The sequence below is a fragment of the Mirounga leonina genome, unplaced genomic scaffold (genome assembly GCF_011800145.1).
Source record: "Mirounga leonina isolate KUSES-001 unplaced genomic scaffold, KU_Mleo_1.0 Mir_175, whole genome shotgun sequence".
In the NCBI taxonomy this organism is placed as follows: domain Eukaryota; kingdom Metazoa; phylum Chordata; class Mammalia; order Carnivora; family Phocidae; genus Mirounga; species Mirounga leonina.
The window spans coordinates 1,899,501-1,925,393 of NW_023270453.1; the positions used below are offsets into that span (position 1 = coordinate 1,899,501).

Here is a 25,893-nt window from a genome sequence, read left to right on the forward strand (position 1 = left end):
TTTCAGACTATAGGACTATCTTAGATACTTGAGCCCCAAATCTGCATGTGTTCCTCTTGGCCATGATCACCTGTGGTGTTTTGTGTTCGTGGGCACAAACCACAGAGCTGCTCAGCCACACGCACTTCCCTGTTTGTATATTCCCATGGTCAGTATCAGCAACAGCCTAGGGTATAGACTGTCCTCCAACAGCTCATATTTTTCTTAAACAGCAGCTCTGTGTGTGTGCGCACGCGTGTGTATTAATTTCTCACCTTTTATACTCTTTTTCAAAATCTAGGTGACATGTTCCAATAGCTGATAAGCATTTCACAGTGTGGTAGGTCAGGTTTACCATGTAATCCCTTTGATAATGCCTTCTTTTGTAAATACGCGGTAGAAGTTACAATGGAGTCCTGCCGGGGAAGTAAATCAAAAGGTGGCAAGTTCTTTGACCCTTCCAGCCAGAAAGAGAATTTGGTAAATTGTTAGACAGGTTATCGACTGCCCTTTGGAGAGCCGGGGGTTTGTATTCTGTACCTTTCAGCTGGGGCTTGTATTTCATGTGTGACAGGCCTGCATTATCATAATCCATTTTTCGCTTTTATGTGATCTACCAGCAGCGCCCATAAGCCTCCTTTATGAAGAGCATTCCCCATTTACTTGCTCTAATTCACTGTCTTTTTTTTTTTTATCATAAAATTGATGTTTTGCTACCAGCGGCATTATGTGTGAGTTGTTTATGGAGGTGCTACAGGGAAGAAGATTAGTGGTAGAATTAAGAACAAGATGATGGCTGTGGAAGGAAATTCATGAATAGACATCACATCAATGACACAGCAAGATAGTGAAAGAGGCATTTAAACCCAAAGATCCTGAAAAATGTCAGGAGTAGAATTATAACACGTCTTTGGCTGATGTTGAATAGTGCTAATGGTAAACTAACAAATTTTTACTCAACGGTTCCAGTAGGTAGAAAATGCCCAGATGGAACCCAACATGTAAAAAAGATACTTTAAAATGCCTCTACCCATTACCTGGTGATTCCCCCCAGCAGTACTCAATCTGGAATATCAGTAGAAATAATGTAGAATTGTTCATTTATTCATGTTATCATCTGAATCTTAAAACATTTGATAGAATTTTTTTTATGATTTTATTACTTTATTTTTTTCTCTCTGAGATACCGTTCTTTTTTTTTTTAATTTTTTTATTATGTTAGTCACCATACAGTACATCATTAGTTTTTGATGTAGTGTTCCATGATTCATTGTTTGCATATAACATCCAATGCTCCATGCAATATGTGCCCTCCTTAACACCCATCACCGAACTAACCCATCCCCCCATCCCCCTCCCCTCTGAAACCCTCAGTCTGTTTCCTGGAGTCCATAGTCTCTCATGGTTCATCTACCCCTCCGATTTCCCCCCCTTCATTTTTCCCTTCCTTCTCCTAATGTCCTCCATGCTATTCCTTATGTTCCACAAATAAGTGAAACCATATGATAATTGTCTTTCTCTGCTTGACTTATTTCACTTAGCATAATCTCCTCCAGTTCCATCCATGTTGATGCAAATGTTGGGTATTCATCCTTTCTGATGGCTGAGTAATATTCCATTGTATATATGGACCATATCTTCTTTATCCATTCGTCTGTTGAAGGGCATCTTGGCTCTTTCCACAGTTTGGCTATTGCGGACATTGCTGCTATGAACGTTGGGGTGCATGTGGCCCTTCTTTTCATCACATCTGTATCTTTGGGGTAAATACCCAGTAGTGCAATTGCTGGGTCATAGGGTAGCTCTATTTTTAACTTTTTGAGGAACCTCCACACTGTTTTCCAAAGTGGCTGTACCAACTTGCATTCCTACCAACAGTGTAAGAGGGTTCCCCTTTCTCCACAACCTCTCCAACATTTGTTGTTTCTTTGCCTTGTCAATTTTTGCCATCCTAACTAGTTTAAGGTGGTATCTCAATGTAGTTTTGATTTGAATTTCCCTGATGGCTAATGAAGTTGAACATTTTTTCATGTGTCTGTTAGCCATTTGTATGTCTTCTTTGGAGAAGTGTCTGTTCATGTCTTCTGCCCAGTTTTTGACTTGATTATTTGTTTTTTGGGTGTTGAGTTTGAGAAGTTCTTTATAGATCTTGGATACCAGCCCTTTATCTGTAGTGTCATTTGCTAATATCTTGTCCCATTCCATGGGTTGCCTCTTTGTTTTGTTGACTGTTTCCTTTGCTGTACAGAAGTTTTGTATTTTTTTAAAAGATTTATTTATTTATTAGAAAGAGAGAGAGAGAGCATGTGGGGGAAGGGGCAGAGGGAGAGAATATCCAAGCAGAGTCCTGCAGAGCGTGGAGCCTAAAGTGGGGCTCGATCTCACGAACCACGAGATCACGACCTGAGCTGAAACCAAGAGTTGGACGCTTAATGACTGAGCCACCAAGACACCCTGAGAATTTTTTTGTTTATGCCATTTTACACACCTGAAAAGATAACGTAAGTAGGATTATTTTTGAGCATTATTAATAGTTATGAAATTTCATAGGAACTCTTATTCAAGGGAAAAACTTCCAGGTTTTCCCCTTCTCTCGTATAATATGCCATTTTCATTTATGGCTCTTACACTAACAACAAATTCTTTCTAATTTGATGATTGTGAATTTTAAGATATTCTCTCAGGGAATGAAATCTAACCAAAGACTAGGAACGGGAGCACACACACAGCTTGCTTCGGAGAACAGAGTGAAGAAGCCCAGCTCTTGGCCTTTGGCTGTTCAGGCCTTCTGAGATTTGGGCCCCAGGTGGGAAAGAAAATGGCCTGGGAAACTCTCCGGTGTGTCTGGCGAAGTGTGCTCAGGCAGCAAAAGCCTTTACAAAGGAAAGTACGCTGCTATTTTTGACTCTTGCTGTGGAAGCCTGGTGCTGGCTTCATTTCAGATATTCTAGGCATTGGAGGAGGTCTTCCTTAAACAAATCTGTTAACATTTTAGTTTTTGGGAGCACACAGTGCAACTCAGATGTAAATGCACCAGTTCATATTTCAGCCTGAAGCTGTTCCATCTCATCCATTTTTGGGGTCCCCACTTCCTTCAAGAGTCGGATGGTTTGGTCCCATCTTCATAGCTGGGCCTGGCTTGTGTATCCTCATGTGGTTCTTCCTGTTGATTCTTTGCCATTAGAAGCCTCTCTGGGCAGAACACGAGGCTCTTTGGGCTCCTTGTGCTCAATGCTTTTTCTTCCTGAAGGTGGTTAGCAGGTGTTTCTCTTGTTTAGCGTGTGACGGTTGATCCCAGGTGGGAGTTACAGTCTTTCTCTCCTTCTCTCCCTCTCCCTCTCTTCATCTTGCCTCTCTGCTCCCCGTTTCATGCTGTTACCTTTTCTCATTGCATCTGGGCTCAAATGCAAGCATCCTCAGGGAAGCTCTATCAGAGGGAGTAAGAATCCATGTATCAAGAGTCAGTATCTCAACAGAGAGAGTTTTCCTTTCCTTTTATTATTCTGCTCATTCCACATGGCACAGGTTGGCATCCTGCTTTTCCTGCACGGGGGAGTGCTTGGAGGCAGTATACACTGGTAAGTCCTGCCAGTAACTCATGGTCAAGCATGCTCTGAGACCTTTCTGATTGATGAGTGCCTATCATGTATTGGTTGTTAAGTGGGTTGAATACCACCCCTGTATGGAGATATTACCAATATATTTTTTAAAGATTTATTTATTTATTTTAGAGACAGAGCACATGTATGTGAGTGGGGGTGGGGTGTGGGGGGTTGTGGAGGGGGAGGGCAAAGTGGGAGGGAGAGAAGACAGAATTTCAAACAGAATCCCTGCTGAGCTTGGAGCCTGATGTGGAGCTTGATCCCATGACCATGAGGCTTTGGTTAAGCCTCAGCCAAAATCAAGAGTCAGAGGCTTAACTGACTGAGCCACCCAGGCACCCCGAGACATTACCAGTATTATTGTCATGAATTCCAAATTCCACATATTTGATATATTTACTGATTAGAAATAATTGGGAGAGGAGTGTTGAAATCTTTCACCATGTTGGTGGATATGCCAGTTTTTCCCCTATTAATTTTGTAGGCATGTACATGTATGCTCCTTTCCCCCTTTCTCTATAAATATACATACGCACATGCATATTTTAAACAATTGGTTGAGACTAATATCAGGTACATTTATATTTAGGATATTTTTTTTGGTGCATTGAACTTTCATCACTGTGTAGTGTTTCTATTCTTAATAATGTCTTTATTTAATTTATTTTTAAAAAAGATTTTATTTATTTGAGAGAGAGAGGGGGAGGGCTTGCAAGTGGGGGCTGGGGGAGAGGGAGAGGATCCCAACCAGACTCTGCACTGAGTGTGGAGCCTGGTGTGTGGCTTGATCTCACGACCTGAGATCATGACCTGAGCCGAAGTCAAGAACCAGAAGCCCAACCAACTGAGTTAGCCAAGCACCCCAATGCCTTTATTTTTAAAGTGTATTTTGTCTCACAAAAACATAGCTATTTTATAGTAGAATTAAAAAATATGACTCTATTGGTATTTTAGCTGGCAATTTTAACCCATTTATATTTTTGTGATTGTTGAATTGTTTCTCCCAGTGGTTAAATTTCTATTTGTCCTGTTTATTCTATGCTTCTTTTTCTTTTTGTCTTCTTTCTCTTTTATTTTATTGAGTTAGTATTTTGGTATTTTTTAAAAAACTTGATTTTCCCCTTCTATAGGACTTGACTTCATGTACTATTTTCCATTCTTTGTGGGTACCCTTAAAATATTATCATATTTGCTGAAGCACAGTCTAAAATTCAGTAAGAATTTAACTTTCTCCTTTAACCTTAACCTAACCTTTCTCATGAAGAATAGAAGGACCTTAGAATACAAATTCTCCTACTACCTTCTCAATCTGATTATCCAGTACATTACATTTTCCTTTAAAAAAAAAAAAAACTCAGATAATATTGTTATCATTCCACACAATGTGTGTGTGTGTGCGCACGTGCACTTACCATTTGATTTGCTTGCCATTCCTCTTTGCATTTTAGCTTGTTCTATTTTCTCTCTTGCTGAAGTACCTCCTTTATAAGTAAATTCATAGATGATCTGCTGGTGGTAATTTCTCTCAGATTTATTTTTGAATTTTTTTTCCTGTTTTTTAAAGATAATTTTGAATGATATGAAACAATGGAGTTGTTCAGACCTGGGAGAAATACTCAAAGTTATGTTGAAACCTTCTATCTTTTCCCCACCATCTACTAGAGTTATGATCCTGGCCCTTGGATAAAATTACTTCTTTGGTTAAGATCAGAGCATGAAAAGATGGTCCAAAGCAAAGTCACTGGGCCCTGACCTAACTCAGAAAGGCAGGGCTGAAAAGCCAGTTTAATAATGTGAGGTCAGAACTTTTACCTTATAAATGTTCTTAAGAGTTGAAATTGCTTTTTCTTGAGGTAGATACTGTATTAAAAATGTTGCTATCCTTTTTCTGGATGAATGTGTTGTTAGGAACAAAGGGTCCTATGTTGGCAATCCCCAAGACCCTCAGGTTTGATGATTCTCTAGAACATCTCTTAGGTCTCAGCATAGAGTTGTATTCATGGCTGTGATTTATTACATCAAAAATGCACAAAGCAAAATCAGCAAAGGGAAAGGCACATGGTGCCAGGTCCAGAGGACAGCAGGCACAAGCTTCCAGTGTCCTCTCCCAGAAGAGTCACATGGGATGCACTTAATTCTCCCAGCAAAGAGTCATGACAACATGTGTCAAATGTTGCCAACCAACAAAGCTCGTTAGAGACTCAGTTCCTAGTGTTTTCACTGGGGGTTTTTCATAGAGGCACCTTTTGCCTGGCAGGTACCCAAATTCCAGACTCCCAGAAAGAAAGCAAGTGTTCGGCATAAACTCTATTGTTTGTACCAACAGCTTGGGCCCAGTCTTATCAGTTAATGGTGGTGGGAACCCTCCCCAAATCCAAGTTCTTAGAAACCGGCCAAGGGCCCCCCATGTAAGCTGGCCTTTCTTTTTTTTTTTAATTTTTAAAAATTTTTCTAAAGATTTTATTTATTTATTTGACAGAGAGAGAGAGACAGCGAGAGAGGGAACACAAGCAGGGGAGTGGGAGAGGGAGAAGCAGGCTTCCCACTGGGCAGGGAGCCCGATGCGGGGCTCAATCCCAGCACACTGGGATCATGACCTGAGCCGAAGGCAGACACTTAACAACTGAGCCACCCAGGCCACCCCTAAGCTGGCCTTTCAAATACAGCACTCAGGTCTGCTATGTTAACTCCCTTCTGCACAGGGCCTGTAAGGAAATGATGATGTAGTAACAAAGTCTTCTGACACCTGAGTTCTGCTCTCACATTTTCTAGTTTGAGTGGAACTTTAACATGGTCAAGTAAACAAAAAGCTACAGGGGGAAGAATTAAGTGCTCAGGAGGGAGAAGGCTCAGACAGATGTGATTGACGGGTAGTGTGGCAAAGGATTCAGGGGAGGTGGGGGGGTTGTTTGACTTTGCCAGGCAGGCGAGAATGAAAACAGAGATTGGAGACTGGTTAGAAAGAGCTGGAAGTTTTAATATTAGTAGACTTCTATAACATTAGAGATTTACATCTATTACTTAAGGTTTCTCAACCTTAGCAGAATTGGCAATTTTGGATAGGGTAAGTCTCCGTTGGGGTGGGTGCGGGGGCTGTTCTATGCATTGTGGGATGTTTAGCAGCATCCCTCACCTTTGCCCACTAGCTGCCAAGAGTACCCGCCACCCACCACTTGCCCTAAACCACAGATGGTCAAAAATGTCTCCAGACCTTGCCTATCACCAGATGTCCTGTGCAAGAACCACTGTGCTAACACATGATATACAATAAACAGATTCATAAAGACCTTACCTTCATATGTCTAAGTGGCTTATTAATATCTCACATTTACAGTATTTTTCCATTTATAAAGGTCTTTTACGTGGTTCTGGCAACAACCTCATGAGAGAACCAGGAGTCCATTATCCTCCTTAGATAGATGATGTAAGGAGGCACTGAGGTTAAGTCTGTTTGCAGCGCAGAGCAAAGAGAAAGTACTACTACTAGTAGTAATAGTAATAATGATATTATTGCTATTAATAATAGATATTTTATTAAATGCTTACTATGAGCCAAACATTGTTTGAAATGCTTTACCGGTGTTATTTTTGGAATAAGCCTAAGAGGTACTACCATTATGTTGATTTTGCAGATGAGGACATTGAGGCCAGAGAGGTTAAGAAAGCTGCCCAAAGGCACAGAGCTAGTAGGTGGAAGATCCAGGTCCAAACCTGGGAAATTTAGCTTCAGTGCTCTCATGGCCACTGGGCTCTGGATAAAAAGTGAGGTCCTGGATGCTCACATTCTCCAGCGTGTTCTTTCTTTTAACTATGTCCGTGGAGGTTGCAATTTGCTTACACTGCTTTTCCCACTCTGACCAGCTCAGTGGTTTGCATATCACTTTTCCTCTATTCGAATCAGCGAAATCTCATAGAGATAAAAAAATTAGAAGTCTTCTTTCTGTAACCTAACTTTGCTGTTTCAGATGTTGTCTTCTGTTATTATCTTGATTCTTCCTCTTTTTATTTTGATTATAGCATTTCACGGAAATCTGGGTTTGTTGGCGGCTGGCAGCCTAGTTTGATACATACACTTCATCCAATTCATGTGTACTTCAGCTAAGAGACTTCTATTTATGATGCTTAAACATTCCACAGTATTTCCCAGATCTTTCCACCAGCTCCCAATGTATGATATGCCGTATTTCCAGGAAATGTATTAATGTACCAATTCATCCACCTCTTCTTTTATATATATATATATATATATATATATATATATTTTTTTTTTTTTTTTTTACTTTTTTCCTGGTTCTCTTTGAACACCCATTTCGTGGTACTTAATGCCTTCTGTCTTAAATTCTGACCCCTAATATGGACAAGGAGAAAATATACCTCCTGTAGGCCTGGTGAAGAAATCTACCTTCATTAAGATTTCTATTCAAGACATTTATTTTCCAAAGACTTTCTACTACCATTTAAATATAGTATTTGGAAAAAGCTAGGATTAACTGTATGGTACCATCAGTTAATTTGCAAATGCTTTGCTTCTCTGTCCTATGATCCCATGAGGGACCATTGGGCCCTCAGTTTATTCCTGTATCTGGTTTTCTTTTTTTCTTCTTCTGTAGGTGTGTGGTGGGTGGGGAAGAGTTGAGACTATGACTTCAGAGGAGGATATTGTTGGATTAGTGTAGATGGATGTTACTACATAGACACGGTGTTGAGAAATCCATTATATTACTCATGATCCCTAGTAGTTTCAGATACAAATTCCTTCTTTCTCCCAGCATTTATTATTTTGGTTATTAATACTAAATTGAACCTTTTCTCCTAGGTCAAAATTTTGGATAATTTCTTCTTGTTATGCATCTTTATCTTATTTTTAAAAAATTTGTATTTATTTATTTATTTTAGAGAGGGAGTGGGGGAGGGGCAGAGGGAGAGAGAGAATCTTAAGCTCGATCTCACAATCCTGAGTTCATGACCTGAGCCGAAATCAAGAGTTGGCCACCTAACCGACTGAGCAACCCAGGTGCCCCCGGTTATTCATCTTTAGACAAAGTTACAGGATGTACAAATGAACCCACCATTACAGAATCATTACATTTTAGGATTGGAAAAAAGTGCCAAGTATTGCCAGCCATCTGTTTATAGTCCTCTGTGTGATTGTATGGTCTGTTAGGTTTGCTGCTTTGGTCACCAGCTCAACAGAATACATCTTCTAAAAAAACCAAAACAGCAGAAGCTTTTCAATTTGTTTGCTTGTCTTCAAGTGTAGCCCTTGACCACAGAGAATTCAGTATGGCATGCCAGAATCAGACTTATAAAGGTGGTGTTTTATTTATATGCATGTACTTTATAAGTTCAGAGCTGTCACCTCTTCTCACTGTCAAATCAAGTGGTGAGAATACTTAGATTATTTTTCAGGAAATGATACTTCAGAATGGGAGGTATGGGTGGCAAGTGAAGTTTCGTTAGTATCCAAATAGAAATGATTTTTGCCTGGCGTGGACGAACTTCACATGCCCATAGAGAAGGAGTTACAAACCCCCCCCCCCCCCCCCCCCCCCCCCCCCCCCCTTCCCCCGGCCCTCTCAGGATGCTGTTTAATTTAAAATTCTGCTTAGTTTTAAAATTATGTTTACTTAAAAAATTCTGTTTACTTTTTAATTAACCAGAAATAGGCAGGAGCAGGTTATCCCCCAATGTCTGCCCCCAAACGGAGTTAGTCTGTAGCACAGCAGGGGCTCAATGGGCCAAACTTCCTGTAACACATTTGAGAGCAGATTTTAATTACTGCTTTAAAGTAGTTAAAATAGATATGTAACATTTTTGAATTAAACATTGCAGAACTCCTGAAAATTTCTGTGAAACTTTATCCCACAGAATGTATTTAGGAAAAAACCCATGTGTCCCGTTCTTATTTTAGCTTTAAAGTATAGCAATGCATAGTTTCTACCTTTGGAAGTCCGGTGAAATTCAGCTGTCCAAGACTGATGTGCAAATATTCCAGAACACACCGAAGTTGTCTGCCCAGCTTCCCTGGGTGGAGCACAGCTCAGAGGTAGCCCCCAAAGGGTGCGGCTGCCACCAAGGCTGTGACTCCAGGGTGCGGAGAGGGAGAAACCTTGCGGGCTACGGCCTCCTCCCTTGAATCAACACTAGTTTTTTTTTTTTTTTTTAAAGATTTTATTTATTTATTTGAGACAGAGAGAATGAGAGACAGAGAGCATGAGAGGGAGGCAGGTCAGAGGGAGAAGCAGACTCCCTGCCGAGCAGGGAGCCCGATGCGGGACTCGATCCCGGGATTCCGGGATCATGACCTGAGCCGAAGGCAGTCGCTTAACCAACTGAGCCACCCAGGCACCCCGAATCAACACTAGTTTTGACCAACGTTTTAAACAAACTTGACTGTCTAGTTTCTGAGTCTGGATTAGAAGGTGGGAGCCAGAGGGGATGAAGACCATGCAAGGCCGAGTGTTGTGGGAGAAGTGATCTCTCGACACCCCAGAAATCGGGCACGCACCATGATTTCCTATGATCTAGGCCATCCCAACCGTGGTAGACTTTACAAGCACTACTGCTTTACATTGTGATCTGTTAATATCTATGAAGCTGACCCTCAGGTATGATGACAACATTTAAATTAAGTTTGTAGATGCTCTAGGAAGGTAGGAAAATTATGTAAAATTTTCAAAGGATGTCAATTAAAATAGTTCAAATGCATCCAGCAGTGGTGGGGTTTTAACTTCAGTTAAATGAAGACTTTACTTATATAGGACGTTTAATTCCTGAAGGATGCTGGGAAAATGAGGCAATGATGTACATTCCCTATTGTGAGTCTCACCCCACACAGTGCTACAAAATGTCTTTAATCCTGATTTCAGAAGTGCTAGGGTAACTGTTGCAAGGACGTACAGAGTTTGTTTGCACTGACAAGAGCTGACTCCATCAGCCTTCTCACGGGAAGCCAGGAATAGGATGCTGGAAAGAAGCCTCTACAAGGAGAGTGAGGTGGAGAACACTTGGGAGAAATCACAGGAAGAGGCACAGTGTGGACATCACCAACGAGAGGGGCTAGGGAGGGAGGCGGCTCTTTGAGGGACGGCTGTCAGCGCGATGATAGAGTCTCGGCAGCTAGACATACACTTTCTGCGCCGGCTGAGCGTGGGGAGGGGGCAGCCATGAACCAGTGTTTGTACCTTTCCCCACACAGAGGGAGCGGATACTCTCACTTCATCATTAGGAGGGCCTGTGTGTGACCCTCTATCACACAGCATGGTGAAGCTTTACTATGGCTTGACCGTGTGCTATGGTCATATGGCTCATTCTTCTCTCCCCCTCTCTCCTACCTTTCTTCCTTCCACACATATTACTGAAGTCATATTATGAGCCAGACACTGGTAGGTGCTGAATGTGCTCTGACGAGAGACAAGACGGCCTGTTCTTGCTGACACAGAACTTTCCTTGTACTGTGAGACAGGGACGTGTCAATAGGAGCATGCAGATGAATATAAGAATTACAATGGGAAGGAAAGTACATTCCAGGGCACACTGGGGAGGCCAGGAGGGCTTCCTGGAGAAAGTGACGTCTACGGCAAGACCTAGGCAATGAAGAGGAGTCAGCCAGAGAAGCGGGGTGTGAGGAGGGGTGAGTGTTCTGGGCCAGGAGAGCAGTGTGTGGGGGGAGAGGGGGGAAAGACAAGGGTGAGCTCCATGGGTGGAGCATGGCGAGTGAGCAGGATGATTACAGAGGGTGATTGTGGGGCCTCTACAAGGAGGCTGGACTTTATTCTCAGATCACTGGGAAGACATTGAACAGTGGTACTCAGAGGAGTAATGTAATCAGATTGGCATTTTAAAATGCCTGCTTTGGCAATTTGGCTTGGAAGGGCAAAACTGGCAAGCTACCTGAAAGGAAAATGTGGCTTATCATGAAAAATGCAGTGGAGAGGGAAATGTAAATATACCCGAGGCGTGTTTAGATAAAATCAATAGACTTGGCAATTGATTGATTCAATGTGTGAGGAGGCAAGATTATCCCCTGGTTTCTGGCTTGGGCAACTGGGCACTAATAAATGCAACAGTGAATAAGAGGGAGGAACTTGTCTTGGGGATGGGTTGGGATATTGGACAGTTGAGTTTCAGACTGGTTGAGTTTATGGTGGGTGTGGAACATACCCGAGTGGAAATGCCAGTGAATCTGAGGTCCAGGAGAACATGCTGGGCTAGATTTGGGAGTAATCAGCATATATGCAGAGATCACCCACAGCTCTGAGAATCAATGAATTCACCCAGGTGATCACCCCGATGTAGACTGAGAAGAGAAGAAGCTGTGTTAGAACCCCAAAGGGGGATGGGCAGACAGAGAGGAACCCACAGGGGACAGAGAAGGGACAGCCAGAAGGGGAGAAGCCAGGCTGAGAGTGTGTGGTGACGTAGAAACCAAGAGAAAGGACGTTTCTAGATGGAAAAGCAGTCCAGTGAGAGGAACACAAAAAGATGTTGCATGTGTCCACAGGAAGTTATTACGGCTTTGACCAGAGAAACTTCTGGAAGCAGGAGCTAGAAGCCAGAATGCATGGTGTTGAAGAGAGAGCTGGAGAGGAGATGAGCAGGGGCAGTGAGTTTAGGCCTCTTTGAAGGAGAGAAGAGAGTCTAGCTCCACAGGCTAGAATAGTGTGTGGTTGGAGGGAAAGGTAGTAAAAGTTAGGAGAGCCCTGAGCATGCTTGGATGCTGTTGGCAAGCAGTGAATAGAGAAGCTGAGGTTGAAATTTTGGGAGGTAGTGGGGTAACTGGTGATAGAGGGTCATGAGAATGGAGGAGGGGAGGGGACCCAGAATAATGATCCAGAGATGGCCCTAGCCATGCGGAGAGACACCTCTTTCCACTGTGATGGGAGGGAAGGATAAAGCATCGCTTTGCAACATAATGTTTTAATTACGTTCTTTTAAAAAATGTCTCCACAGACACTACCCAAAGCAGTCCTTCACTACCGTGGCAGATACGCCTGAAAACCTTCGCCTGAAACAGCAAAGTGAATTGCAGAGTCAGGTAACTTCTCGAAAGCCTATTTTCGTTATGTCGGTACTAACTAGAAGTCACGAGGCCAGTCCTCTGAGATTTCATCCTTGTCCGGTTTCTGCCTGGTCCCCGGCGGGGGTGGAGCCTGAAGGCAGCCGCGGGAGGGCGTTCTCCGTGAAAGCAGAGCACATCTGTTTTATTCCTGGGCTCGGATCATCCTGACATTCCCGGTTCTGTTATTCACGTGGGACTAGGGCAACTAAATGAGTTCTGGTCAGAGTAAGTGTTTCCCAACAATATTGATTTATTTGGTCCTAAATATTTAAAAACATTTTATAAATAGCTTTTCCACACCGCATATGTAGGGGAAAGAAGAGGTGTTAACTTGACCCAGTTGTAGCGCGTGTGGCGCTGACACCCTGTCTGTGTATCTCACACCAGCCACGAGCTTTGTTTTCATCCTGTCACTTTATTCATATTTCTTTCATATGTCACACTGACAGCATGAACAAAGATTAGAACACCACAGTTGGCTCCCACTCAACCATTTTGGATGAGAACTTGCCTTCAATATGGTGAAACACACTGGTGAAGACTAGGGATTTAAATGGCAATATTTTCTGCAGGGACACCCCATCTCTTAAGAGACACAGGGCTCTCTCTTTCAGAGAAGTTATCTTGCCTGCCACACTGTGGGAATACGACGAACGACTACATTGCAGCCCTTTGGTCAACCGTGGAGTAAAACCCTACCAAGGAGGGGCGAGGGAAGGCTGATTCGGGGTCCCCCTTCTGCTGCTCATGGGTTGGGACCTGGGGCCAGCCCCTCTGATTCTTTATGCTTCTGGAAAATGACACCGTCTATGTTATCTGGTCTACCTATCTTGGGTGGGGAGGTGTGAAAGCATTTTGAAAGCTAACAGATTGTATGACTCTGAAGGCTTTTTAGTTTTACTAGGGTCCCTGAAAATCCTTGATATGAAAAAAAGAGAATTGCAGAATCTGCATAGGAAAGAGGAACCTGGCTAATAGGCTTTGCAAATGCTAGTTGTAGCGGATCTCATTATTTCTGTGCAAGCTGATGTGTTCACAGGGGACATTGTGGTTCCCTCCACCCTCTTTCTGGGGGTCTTGGGACCATTTCCCAATCCATTTAGTTGAAGGAAGTAGAACTCAAAGTAGAGTTTGCTGTCGGTTAACAACACCATGAAGACTTGGTTGGCAGTTAGCTTTTGGTTTTGTAAAATGCTAATTCTTGTGTGCTAAGCCATTAGTTCAAAAAATTGAGTGCTGGCCAAGGAGAGGCAGTGTTGCAGAGCCGACAAGAACACCCCTGCTCATTCACACCGTGGAGGGTGCCAGGACTTGGCTCCAGCCTGTGCAGATCCAATATGCCTTTCTTCTCATCAAGTTAGGATTAATTAGATAATTCGGGAGAAGTACTTCGAGCACATTGGAAAACAGACCTAAATCAAGCGATCAAATATTTGTTTCCTGCCTATTACATGTCCTTGTTCTGTGCAAAAGAATTCATAATTAGTTGAGCTTCCCTTCACTGAGCTCATAGGGTGTGTGAGGAAACAAGACTAACATAACCTTACCTCCCCCCACACCCCCGGACGGCGCTCTTTCATTTACAATAAGGATCCCAAAAGGGAGGGATGAGTGTGGGTTGGACTGGTCGGTGGTTCCTCCTAGAGGTGGATTTGAGTGGAGTCTTGAAGGTTGAGAACGGATTGGATTTAAACACTTGTCTCCTTCCTTGGAAGGCATACCGCTCCCTTTGGGTTCAATTAGTGGTGACAGGTGCCTTGAGCTGGGACCAGGAACAGGCATTTACTGTTTTCCTCCCGCGTGTGGGCCTGGCTGTGGAAATGCAAAGAGAAAGGGAACTCACTGTTTTACAAAAGGCTGATTTTATTCTCTGTCACGGAGCAGCTTGCAAGCTTCAGAAGGTGCTGATCGGCTGGTGGGACAGAGCTGATGCAGGACGGCACAAAGTGCCATGGGGTCTCCAAGCAGTGGTCAGGTGAAGGCATTGGATCCTCCTCCAGATTTTGTTCCAGTGTCATCTCTAGAAAGAAATGTAGGGCTTCTTCAGACAGATAGTATGGGGAAATTCAACTCAATTGAAGAAACACGTATTGACTATGTACCCTTGCAATGAACTGTGCAGGGAACTGAGGATATCAAGGTGTCATCATCATCATCAATCTTGCTATATTCTGGGCACAGAATTTTACACGTATTGTTCCATTTAATCTCAAACAGCCCTATGAGACACGTATTTATGATTATTGTCCCTATTTATTTTATTTTTAAGAGATTTTATTTATTAGAGAGAGAGGGAGAGAGCACGAGTGGGGAAGGAGGGGGAGAGGGAGAAGCAGACTCCCCACTGAGCAGCATGCCCAACACAGGCTCCATCCCATGATCCTGAGATCACAACCTGAGCCGAAGGCAGACGCTTAACCGACTGAGCCACCCAGGCGCCCCAGTTATCCTTATTTAAATGAAGCACTCAACCTTTAGAGACTTTAGATGACTTGTCCTTGCAAACTTAGTAAGGAGTTGAACTTGGAATAGAACCGACATCTGTGAACCCTCATTACCCACACTCTTAACCAGTGCTCTGGTCCCTTGATTCAGAAGGCACCTGGAAAAGGAGATCCATAAGCAAATAGTTGTAGTGCAAGGTTATAGTGCAGTGTATGCAAAGGTAGAATTTTGCATAAAGTATGAAAGTCACTCCTACGAAGAAGTCCTTCTCCTCCTCTTCCTCATTTTTATTAGCAGTGGTATTTTTCTGGGTGACAGATGAAAACACTTCTATAAGAGCATTTCTGCTTTTGCAAAGGCATAGAAAGGTATCTACCCAAATGGTCATATTCATTAATGGCAATTGATTTAATTTTAGCGTTTTAAATAACTTGGTTCTGTGGCAGAGCAGTACCTTAGTGTTTTGACATCAAGAAATCTGAACAGCCCAAAAGTTTTGGTGGAAAATCAACTATTAACATTTTATTTACTTATTTGTAATAATTCGTGATACTAAATGAGTCAAATCTGCTCCTAAGTTTGGAGATTCTGAAATCCTCTTTTAGCATTGTTTGGTTAAAGCTAGTTCTTTTCTTTCAGTTCATTAGCTTGTCAAATGAGCCAAAATGAAGGAAAAACAAAAACCAAATTGTGGTTCAACCTAAAAAGTTATTTATAGATATGCATTGTTATGTTCTCCTTTTTCTTCCTTTATCTTTTTTTTCCCCCTGTCTTTTAGAGAGGGTTGTAAACACTGCCAGAATTTTTTTTCCCTAAGTGTTAAACCCTCTCAAGCTTTTTTTGGGGATTTATATTAGGTGCCAGATTGTCATAATAAAATGGTGAGAAATATTGGAAAATAAACAAGCAAACCATGAGTTAGTTTTTTCGAGCTGGTGGTAGGCAGTGGTTTCCAGGCATTCTCCCGCCTACAAACAACAGGTGCACGCCTGCTTGGCCAGCCACCAGCTGCGGTGGGACAGGGGCTGCCCTGGCACTGGGCAGTTGAGCTGGGGGGGGGTGGGATTAGGGGGGAAGCACCCCGTTGTCACTAACTCTCTCTTCGTCACGATCACGGATGGACTGCTTCACAGAAACAGTGTAAATAGTGGTTGGGCGCCCCCACTGGCCCACGGTAGCCCACTCTACAAGGAGCAAAAGTAAAACTCGACTCCTAGTGGCATTTAGTAACATTAGAGTTCACCTGTGGGGCATCAGGCTGTCACTGCTGCAAGCCTGGGGACCGGTGTAATATCCTCTTTTTGTAGGAAAGTGAGCCGGGAGTTCCAAAGCCCTGCCTTACAAACTAAACTGGAACACGAACTCTTTGTAGGCTGGGGAATCCCTAAAGTTTAAACATTTGAGTGACATGAAAAGCCCCTTAGGAGAAACATTTTCTTGATGTATTATTTTAATACCATGCTGTTGCAAACGTTTCCTTTTTCAGGCTGTGTAGCATACTCTTTCTGGAAGTAAAGGCACAGCTGTTTTGAGTGCCTGGATCAGGGGTGTGCAGACTTCTTAAAGCGGTGGCATGATGAGGGGAAGGCCTCTGTAAAAGGAGAACTAAGTGGGGTCATTGAGGCCAACACGAAGGGTGGCCATACCCCCGTTTGCTCCCCGTCCGTGTGCTTCTCGTCTCCCTGCTCCCAGGGCCAGGGGGTGACTGTCTTCGGAAACCCTGGCCCTCTGTAGGGCAGAGTTCTGTGAAACACTGCTCATGGCGAGGACGCAATGTTAACTGCATCCCCACTTAGTTTATGTGATTGGCTTAGCTGTTTGCAATCATGCTGAAAATAATAGAGACTTTGGGCTCACTGTGTTCTTAAATGGAGTGTGTGTAATTTATGAGTGCTGATAAGATGAAAGATGGAAAATGATTATGGAGAGAATACAAATCATCCTGCAACCTTTGAGTCTTCATTTTGTAATCTGCGCTGATTCTTTTTTAATCTTCCGTGTCTCTGTGGAGGCATAAAACACATGGTTCACAGGGAATACAATCTAGGATAGCAGGAAGTGTGAGGAAGGAACGTGGTTTTTTATAGGGAACATAATCGTTAGACGTCTTTTTGGGGCATATGAAGACACGTGTTTAATATAAACCTCTGGAAGCTCAAGGAGGTCAGGCTGTGGCATGCTCTCTCGTTCTCCAGCTTGCCCTTGGCACTTTTCTGCACCTCCTCATTCTATGGGTGCATTTCTGGAGGGTACTTCTCTCAGTTATCTGCCATCTAGCCATCCGGTAAGGTATTAACTACCTACCTAAAGCATGTTGCGTTAGGTAGACTTTGAAGGAAGACTGACTTCCTTCAAAGCAATGAAACTCTGACTCGGGAACTGTTGGAAAGACAGTTGGGGAGATACTTGGATAGCATCCTCTGCATGCTTCAGATCCCATCCCGAGGACCCCCACCCAGCCGTAAATCTGACCTACATGTCACCTGCCCACAGAGCACCAATCTCAGGCCACACTGGGGACACCGTAGTGAGCAAAACCCAGGTAAAGTCCTCACTCTCTGGGGATTTGTGGTTTAGTTGGGGAGAGGATGGTAATAATTAAAAATTAATAAAAAATAGGTAACATTGCAGTTGTGACAAGATCTGCAGAGAGAGCGGTATGGGTTTTAATTATGTTTTAAAACATTCTCAGGGAGTTGGAGGCCTGAGTACTTTTCTGCAGACAAATGAGTAACTAGGTCTCAGTCGGGTTGGCTGCCTCCCGCCCGGCTGTGGATTCCATTTCTAAATGCCCACCAATTTCTTGGTTTCCACTTCCTGAACTTAGCTGACTCTCCTTTGCTCTTCCCTGGGTCCTCTTCCCACTCCTTATCTCATCCGATAACCTCAACCTTCTAAAACTATCTCCAGGTAGTTTTTGTTGTATTCTTGGGCGAGAAGCCTTCCACATGTGCATTTTTATTTTCTCTTTTCTTTGAACCCAATTTTGGCAGCTTTATAGTTCCCATCTTCTGATTTTGCACCATTCTGATCCTATGGCGATGCTTTTTACTTCCTGCGATAAGCACTTTCTCATGTATGTGAGGGTGAAAGTTCATGGAGAGAAGCTTCGACATGTTTCTTAGCAGGGCTTCGAGGCTGCGAAAATGATGAGAGATATGTTTCCCATATAGGGAGGGATGAATGGGAGTAAGAACTTCAAAGGAGAAATATTAATTCACTTGATGTGGCACATTTCTTCCAGGGAACATAGCATGCTGTGCAGATGTCAACTCTAACCCTCATGATTTCCCACAAGTCAGATTGTTTTTTATCTTGCTTTTGGATAAAATGATGTAAGAGACAAAAACGTCAGTTGTGACAGACAGCAAAATAACCAAAATGTTTTGATTTGCTGTGTCATGAGGGGGTTTTAGAGCTTTTCTTCACAGGGGTCTGGCCTTCTACTCCTCAGCCTCCGGAAAGGACCCATATTCTTTCCATCTGGTCCCGGGCTCCCAGCATACTGGTTCTTTGGTGCCTTCCTGGCTCATCTTATCTCCCTTTCCATCATTCCCACAGCTCATGGTGGAGGATGTGAGTCCTGTACTTTGGGTGGCCAGCCTACAGGTTATTTGTTATTATTCTGTGGGCCTGAATCAGATGACTGGTCCTTCAATGAGGCATTTGAATATGTAGGCTATCAAAGTTGTGGCTCTGGGATCATGACCATAACAGCTATGATGAGGTGACTATTTTAACACTCTTCAATGAATGTGTCTTTCATCTTTCTCTTCTATAAATCATGTTCTGCCATACCACCTCACATTTATGGCTCTAGAGGAAGGTGATGAGTAAACTCCACTTTGAGAAGGATAAAATATGGTCCCCATGTAAAGAGGGCGGTCCATCCCTTTTTGGCCGCGGTAGATTGGAGGAAGAAGGCAGAAAAATCAGTTGGAAACATGAGCCCCCTTTCTCTTCTGACTGAAGTCCCCAAGAGGAGAGGTGGGGAGGCATGGTAGGTGGATGGAGAGCCAGACGCAGAGAAGACCACCCCACAAGACATGCTCCAGACTTCTTCCCACCTGAACAGTGAGCCTCCACAGCATGGTAGGCATGGAGAGAACCTGAATTGTGTTTCCTAGCACCTCAGTGTCTCATGTGGCATGGAAGGTGATGGAAGTCCCAGCTCATCTTGCAGAGGAATGCCGAGGGTACTTGCTGGGAAGCTGCCACTGTCAGAACAACGTGTCCCTGTAGCCAAGGGTAGCTTATGCAGGTGGGGAGAAGTCATAGATCTCAGCGAGGAAGGACGGATTTGACAGGTGGTACTGCCAGGCTTTTTCTGAGCCAGGGGGAGAATACACCATGATGTCACCAGCCACAGCCTTCAGCGGAGGGCGCTAGTGATCAAGCGGAAAAGGAGATACCCCTGAGGCGAAAGCGAGAAGAGAGAAAGAGCGAATGTGAAAGTGGATTCAAGACTTCCCTCTTCCTTCACTCCTTGCTCACACACGCTTGAATGCCATATTGGAGCGGAGACAGGAAGCAGGAGAAAATCTCAATATACCTAAGTTATTTAAATCATCGAATGGATTTGCTTTAATGGCTGCGACTAAAGTTAGTTCCTTCCACTTTAGTGTGATGGGTACTTGTGAGGAATAGCAGAGCAGCTGTGGGAAATAGACATTTATTTTGCATCTGAATATATTGTAAGTTAATTGCTAACCTTTGGTTTTATTTGGTAAAATAGAGCACTAGGCCTGCCATTAAAAGATCTCGGTTCGAGTCCTGCCTCTGCCACCAAGTGTGACTTAGGTACCCTTGACCTTTGATCTTTTCAGGACATAACATAATGGGTTGTACTAGATGATTTTTAGAATTCCCTCCAGTTATAATGATCTTGACTGTAGTACAAAAATGTTCTGCAGTAACATCTCAGGTTAGCAAAGATTAAAAGAACTTAAAGAAAAGGAATTGCCATTCTTGTTTTGTCTGACAAAATAATAATTGTCAGACCTTCCCTTTCATTTGACTGTTCCTCTAAAAGCTTGTTCTCCAGACTAATCTCAGATACTCGTTGAAGGTCAGAGGTCTGAGAAAGTTGATGCGCAAATCAGTTTCACGTTGGAAGATATGTCTAATTTTGCACCAAACATGTTTAAAGATAGCAGAGGACAAAAGAACATAAAAATAGCTACAGTCATAATATCCATCCACTGATAGCAACTAGTCTCATCTTTAGTTCTATTTCTCAAATTTTCTATATAGAAGTAACTAGAATAACTGTACATATTAGTATACTTTTAGGAAGTGTCTTAGTTATTTTAGCTCACTTCCTTTATGCTTTCTTATTTTAAATTGTTTTCTTGAATGGCTTTGATTGATTATGTGGTAGCTTTTGGACTTTAACCGTTAGTGTTTTCTCCCTACAGTGTTATTTGTTTTTTACCACCTCCTTGTCCTTTCTAGAAGCCATTTGTTCCACTGAGCCTTACCATCTTGAGTTGTTCAAGCAGTCGCTCCAGGGTTAAAGATGGTGCTGCTCAGGACAGAGAGGCTCATCTAAAGCAGTCCCATTTTCATTCAGTTAGTAGCTTCATGAGATTGAATATTTCTCAATACTCTTAATTATTAATATGTTTTTTCCCTAATCGTGTATTTTTGAATGGAGGATGCTGCTGTGAAATCACTGCTTCGTCATGGAACCATGCAACAGAACCAAATCTGTAGTCCGGTATTGGATTCAGAAGAGGTTTCTTGACGCCTGGGTGACTCGGTCGGTTGGGAGTCTGCCTTCGGCTCAGGTCATGATCCTGGGGTCCCGGGATCGAGTCCCGCATCGGGCTCCCTGCTCGGCAGGGAGTCTGCTTCTCCCTCTTCCTCTGCCCCTGCTCATGCACACGCTCTCTCTATCTCAAATAAATAAATAAAATCTAAAAAAACCCCCAAAACCTCTTGATGGCAGCCAGCAGCGCACAGTAGACTTTCTTTGTGCACCTCGTGTTTTGACTCTCATAAAGTACTTGTGTTTTCTTTTATCAAAAATTATTTGGCTTAGTTATCATTTCACTTTATCTCAGAACTTCGCTTCTAGCTTCCACTGACTTCAGAAGGGCTGCCCACTGGGATTCTGCAGGGGCCTTGTAAACATGGAGATTTGGCCTGCTGAATGCTGTGCAGAAGGAGGACTCTGTTGGCTTCATTCTTTTAAAAAGCTCCTATTTGGAACAATCATTGTGTTGTATTCTCAGATGAGATCTCTACTTGCGCTTCTGAGAACATTGATTGTGTTCTTTTAATGGAGTGTTTCTCCTCCCCAAATGTCTGCAGAGAACAATTTGAATTTCCCTCCCTTCCTGCGCCCCTCCCTGCCTCTCTTTTGATTTTTGAAGTCAAGGGTCAAGATGATGGTAAGTCAGAAATTAAATGAACACGAATTTGCTCCTAACTAGAAGGGAAGTTTTGGCCTCCCTTTGACTGACACACTGAGTTTCTATTTATGTGGAATTGTTTTTACTTCAAGGGGATCTATAATCTGCAAATATCTACTAAGGGAAATCTAACAAGCATCTCCAGCTATAGATTTAGCTTCCCAGGCACACAGTACTTTTAGACATCAAACAACCAAATATACCAAATTTCACATTCTTACTTAAGCTAAAGAAGTGAAGGAGAGTGAAGCCAAGGATCCTAACCTATTTTTAAATAGCCAATCTTAGAGCCATTATACAGTCTTTTTTCTTTATCTCTAGAATCGCTATAATGCTTATAAATCATTAAAATTAACACTAAAATAATTCTTCACTGTGTTTCTGCTATTGCACAGAGAACATATACTTAACAAGATTTCCTTGGGATTGGGTAATTGCCAAGGCTCTGAAACTTTTCATTCGAGAATATTTTTACTCTCTAGAGAGATACCATTTAAACTCTTATATATATGTACTATATATATAGTACATATAAAATGTATATGTATATTGCATATATGTATAGGTATACATGCACATAACACACATATAAAATATGCATGTATTTATATACATGTATATACATATGTATGTAATATGCATATATATTCATACATATATACACATATATAATAAAGCTAACTTGGAAAGACAATGTTCAGAAAATAGTCTCTTTGAAATCCTGAAAGGCTGAGAAATCATGGAGTGTTTTTTCTTTATTTGTTATCAGTGGCTAAGTATGATTTAATTCACTGCCGGACACTGAAACAGATGCACCATCGCAATCTGTGTTCCCATCATGTAGATTGGCTTTGAGATTCCTGTGTCTTTTAGTCATTCCATATGTTTTCAGAAAGAGCAAAAGTGAAAAAGTCTAACGGAGATAGTATTATTTCTGGAAGTGAGGTAATGAGATCTTTTTCAAAATATGCCCATTCAGAGGACAAACCACTCATTCCACAACATAACAAGCAGAAACACAGTTACAGCTTCATCTGTTTTTTTTTTTTTTTTTTAAGATTTTATTTATTTGATAGAGGGAGACATAGCGAGAGAGCGAACACAAGCAGGGGGAGCAGGAGAAGAAGAAGCAGGCCTCCCGCAGAGCAGGGAGCCTGCTGTGGGGCTCGATCCCAGGACCCTGGGAATAAATGATCCGAGCCGAAGGCAGACGCTTAACGACTGAGCCACACAGGTGCCCAAGCTTTATCCATTTTGATGGTAATTTGTTAATTATTCTATCGGTAGTTTGTTAATTAACTTAATTTTTTTAAATACCTGTTTCATCTTTGTCCCTTGTTTTAGATTTTAAACTACAGGCCAGGGATTTATTAATTTAGTGGTTATTATTTAATAACCATGCTAAGCACCCATCAGGATTATATCATACCATTTGATGATGAGAGTGCTAATGCATGAATGAAGTAGGAACAATACAAAGTAATCTCATGAAAATCAGGAGTTAATGAGAATGAAGAATTAGGGGCCCTGGGTGGTGCAGTTGGTTGAGTGTCTGACTCTTGCTTTCGGCTCAGGTCTTGATCTCTGGGTTGTGAGATTGAACCCCAAATTGGGCTCCATGCTCAGCTCGGAGTCTGCTTAAGATTCTCTCTCTCTCTGTCCCTCCTCCCTCAAATAAATAAATAAATCTTTAAAAAAAATGAAGAATTAGACACTTTCTTGAGAGGTGGACAGATAGATGCCTTAAAAAAAAAAGATTTTATTTATTTATTTGACAGAGACAGAGATAGCAAGAGCAGGAACACAAGCAGGGGGAGCGGGAGAGGGAGAAGCAGGCTTCCCACCAAGCAGGGAGCCCGATGTGGGGCTCGATCCCAGGACCCTGGGATCATGACCTGAGCCAAAGGCAGACGCTTAACGACTGAGCCACCCAGGTGTCCCGACAGATGCCTTTTTAATTCTTTCTTGCCATTAACCAGAAAAATCATGGTATTCTTGATTTCAAACTTTTACTAGCAAAGAAATCTCATTTAAGGACTTATCCATATTTCCTGTAATTTAATTTCATATAAAGCTGCTTCAGTTACTTACTGGTTTAATCTATGCTTACTGAATACCTCCTTTGGTCAGATACTGCCTGCCTTCAAGGTGAGGGTGTATGGAGAGAAGCCAGCCCCAGTTGGGGGCAGAGAAGCGACCGAGGAAAGATACAACTCCTGGCTTAGCGGGGTTTATTGAGTCTCCTCAAAAGATCTTCTCCCAAATTCTGTGAACTCTTATTTTTTCTGTACCCCATTTAGCTTTCTCTTCTCACTGTAGTGAAATGTTTATTCCTTCTTTGAAAGGAAGCCCAGAATGACTCTTACATGGATCAAATATCAACTGCTCTGAGAAACAATATATCGGAGAAGAAATGACCTTTTATCCGGTTTTGGAAATAGTTCTCTCTGTTTTTTGTTTCCCAACACCCATGTCCCCCCCACCCCCATTTTTAAGCACCCATGCCCTTTTATAAACTATTCGTAGAGCTTGCTTCTTCTTAAAATAATGTGGATGAAAAATGTTTTTGATTATTTTATGGACACCGGAAGACCTCTCTAATAAAATCCACTTTTTTTGGTTGTCATTGAGAGAATTAAATCTTGTCATCTACAATACCCAACCCTCTTATTATCCTCCAGACTCCAAAGGAGAGACTCCTAACCCTTTTTAGGTCAGGTGCCCCTTTGGAAATTTGATGAAAGCCATTGAATTTCTCTTTTGAAAAAAGTACAAAAGCAAAAATATGTCAATTTTAGAACATAATTGCAGGCCGTTCATGGGAGAGTGAAGGCCATTGGAGTCCCAAGCTTTAGGGGGAGGGGCCAAACTGGCCAATGGGAGGAAGAGGACTGGATGAGTTTAGAGGTTAACAGAGACTAGAGGATTGTCCCAGAAAGATAATGGATTCCCTGCCTTCTAAGCACAGTTTTATTTTATCTTGATTAAAATAGTAGCCTTTTTGGAAATGTGAAATGTCGCTGCCTTAAAAAAAGCTATCTAGCAATAAGTGCTAAAACTTAAAAATACATATGTTCTTTAATCCAGTAGTTCTACTCCTGGGAATTTCTGTTGTATGAACAAAATCATCAGCATATAAGGCATATGTACAAGGATCTCTGGGACAGCATTGTTGATAGTAGCAAAAACAAGGAAACATAGTGAAAGTCCATCAACAAGGTAATAGAATAAATTATGATAATCCATACCCTAGAATATCATGCAGCCGTTAGAATGAATGAAATAGAGGTAGACCAGATGCCTTGTAGGAATGCCCATGTGGTATTGTTCAATAAGAAATACAGATAGAGAAAAGTGTATAAATTCTAAAACTTTCCCTGTGTGCATGTGTATGCATATCTATGTCTGTATTTGCATATGTCTGATGGAGATGATATGTGTAGGGAGAAAAATATGGACTACTATATACTAGCTGTTAACACTGGTTGAGCCAAACCAAGAGGAAAAAATGTATATAAACATAACTGTATATATGTAATATACATACATGTGGGTAGATGTAAAAAGAAATAAAATAATGATTTAGAAGCATATTTGCTGATATGCATTTGACAGTACATTCTTTGACTTCTTTCATAGTCAGTGACACTAGAGCTTTTCAGTTCAGTTTGGTGGGACTTACTTGGCCCATTTGTCCAGCCGGGGATCTCCCTGCTAACTTATTAGATGAATTTCCTGTGACTTACTGCTCTAAAGTTATTTGGTTTTTAACAAATTCTTATTGGATGTCTATTTTATGTGTGGACTAGGTTTTGGGCCGGGGAGTAGAGAACTGAACCATTTGTGTGCGTGTGTGTGTCTATGTGTACATGTATGTCTATGCACGCACACGTATGTGTACATGTGTGTATGTGTATATGTATGTTTGTGTATGTGTGTGCATGTGTTTAGGTGTGTGTAACTGTGCATGTGCGTATGTCTGCAGGTGTGTGTATATATATGCATCAGTATGTACGTGTGTGTACATGTGTGTAGGTGTGTATATGTGTGTGGATGCGTGTGCACGTTTGTGTAGGTGTGTATATGTGTGTATGTGCATGCGTGTAGGTATGTGTGTGTATGTGCATATGCATATGTTTCTAAGTGTGTAGGTGTATGCATGTATATGTTTGTGTCTAGGTGTGTATGTATATGTGTGTGCATATGCATGTGTGTAGGTGTGTATGTATGTGTGCATGTGTATGTGCGTGTGTGTGTGTGTGTATAAAACGGACTGTTTGCAGCTGCATTTGAGCTTCCTCCCTTTCGTCTGTTACATTTCTGTTTACTTGGTTGTGGATGTGTAAAATGGAGAGCGTAGGTGCTGCTCTCATGTTGATAAGAACCTAAG

At 42.2% G+C, this 25,893-nt stretch overlaps 1 protein-coding gene across 2 annotated transcripts in view; it reads left to right on the forward strand.

Annotated features, from left to right (window-relative positions):
• The window catches only part of NEBL (nebulette), a 346,705-nt gene that overhangs the window by 108,257 nt on the left and 212,555 nt on the right, over positions 1-25,893 (forward strand). For both annotated transcript variants that reach the window (XM_035021513.1, XM_035021514.1), the window contains exon 3: positions 12,534-12,618. In XM_035021513.1, the coding sequence (XP_034877404.1) occupies positions 12,534-12,618 (85 nt within the window). The remainder of the gene's footprint in view (positions 1-12,533; positions 12,619-25,893) is intronic.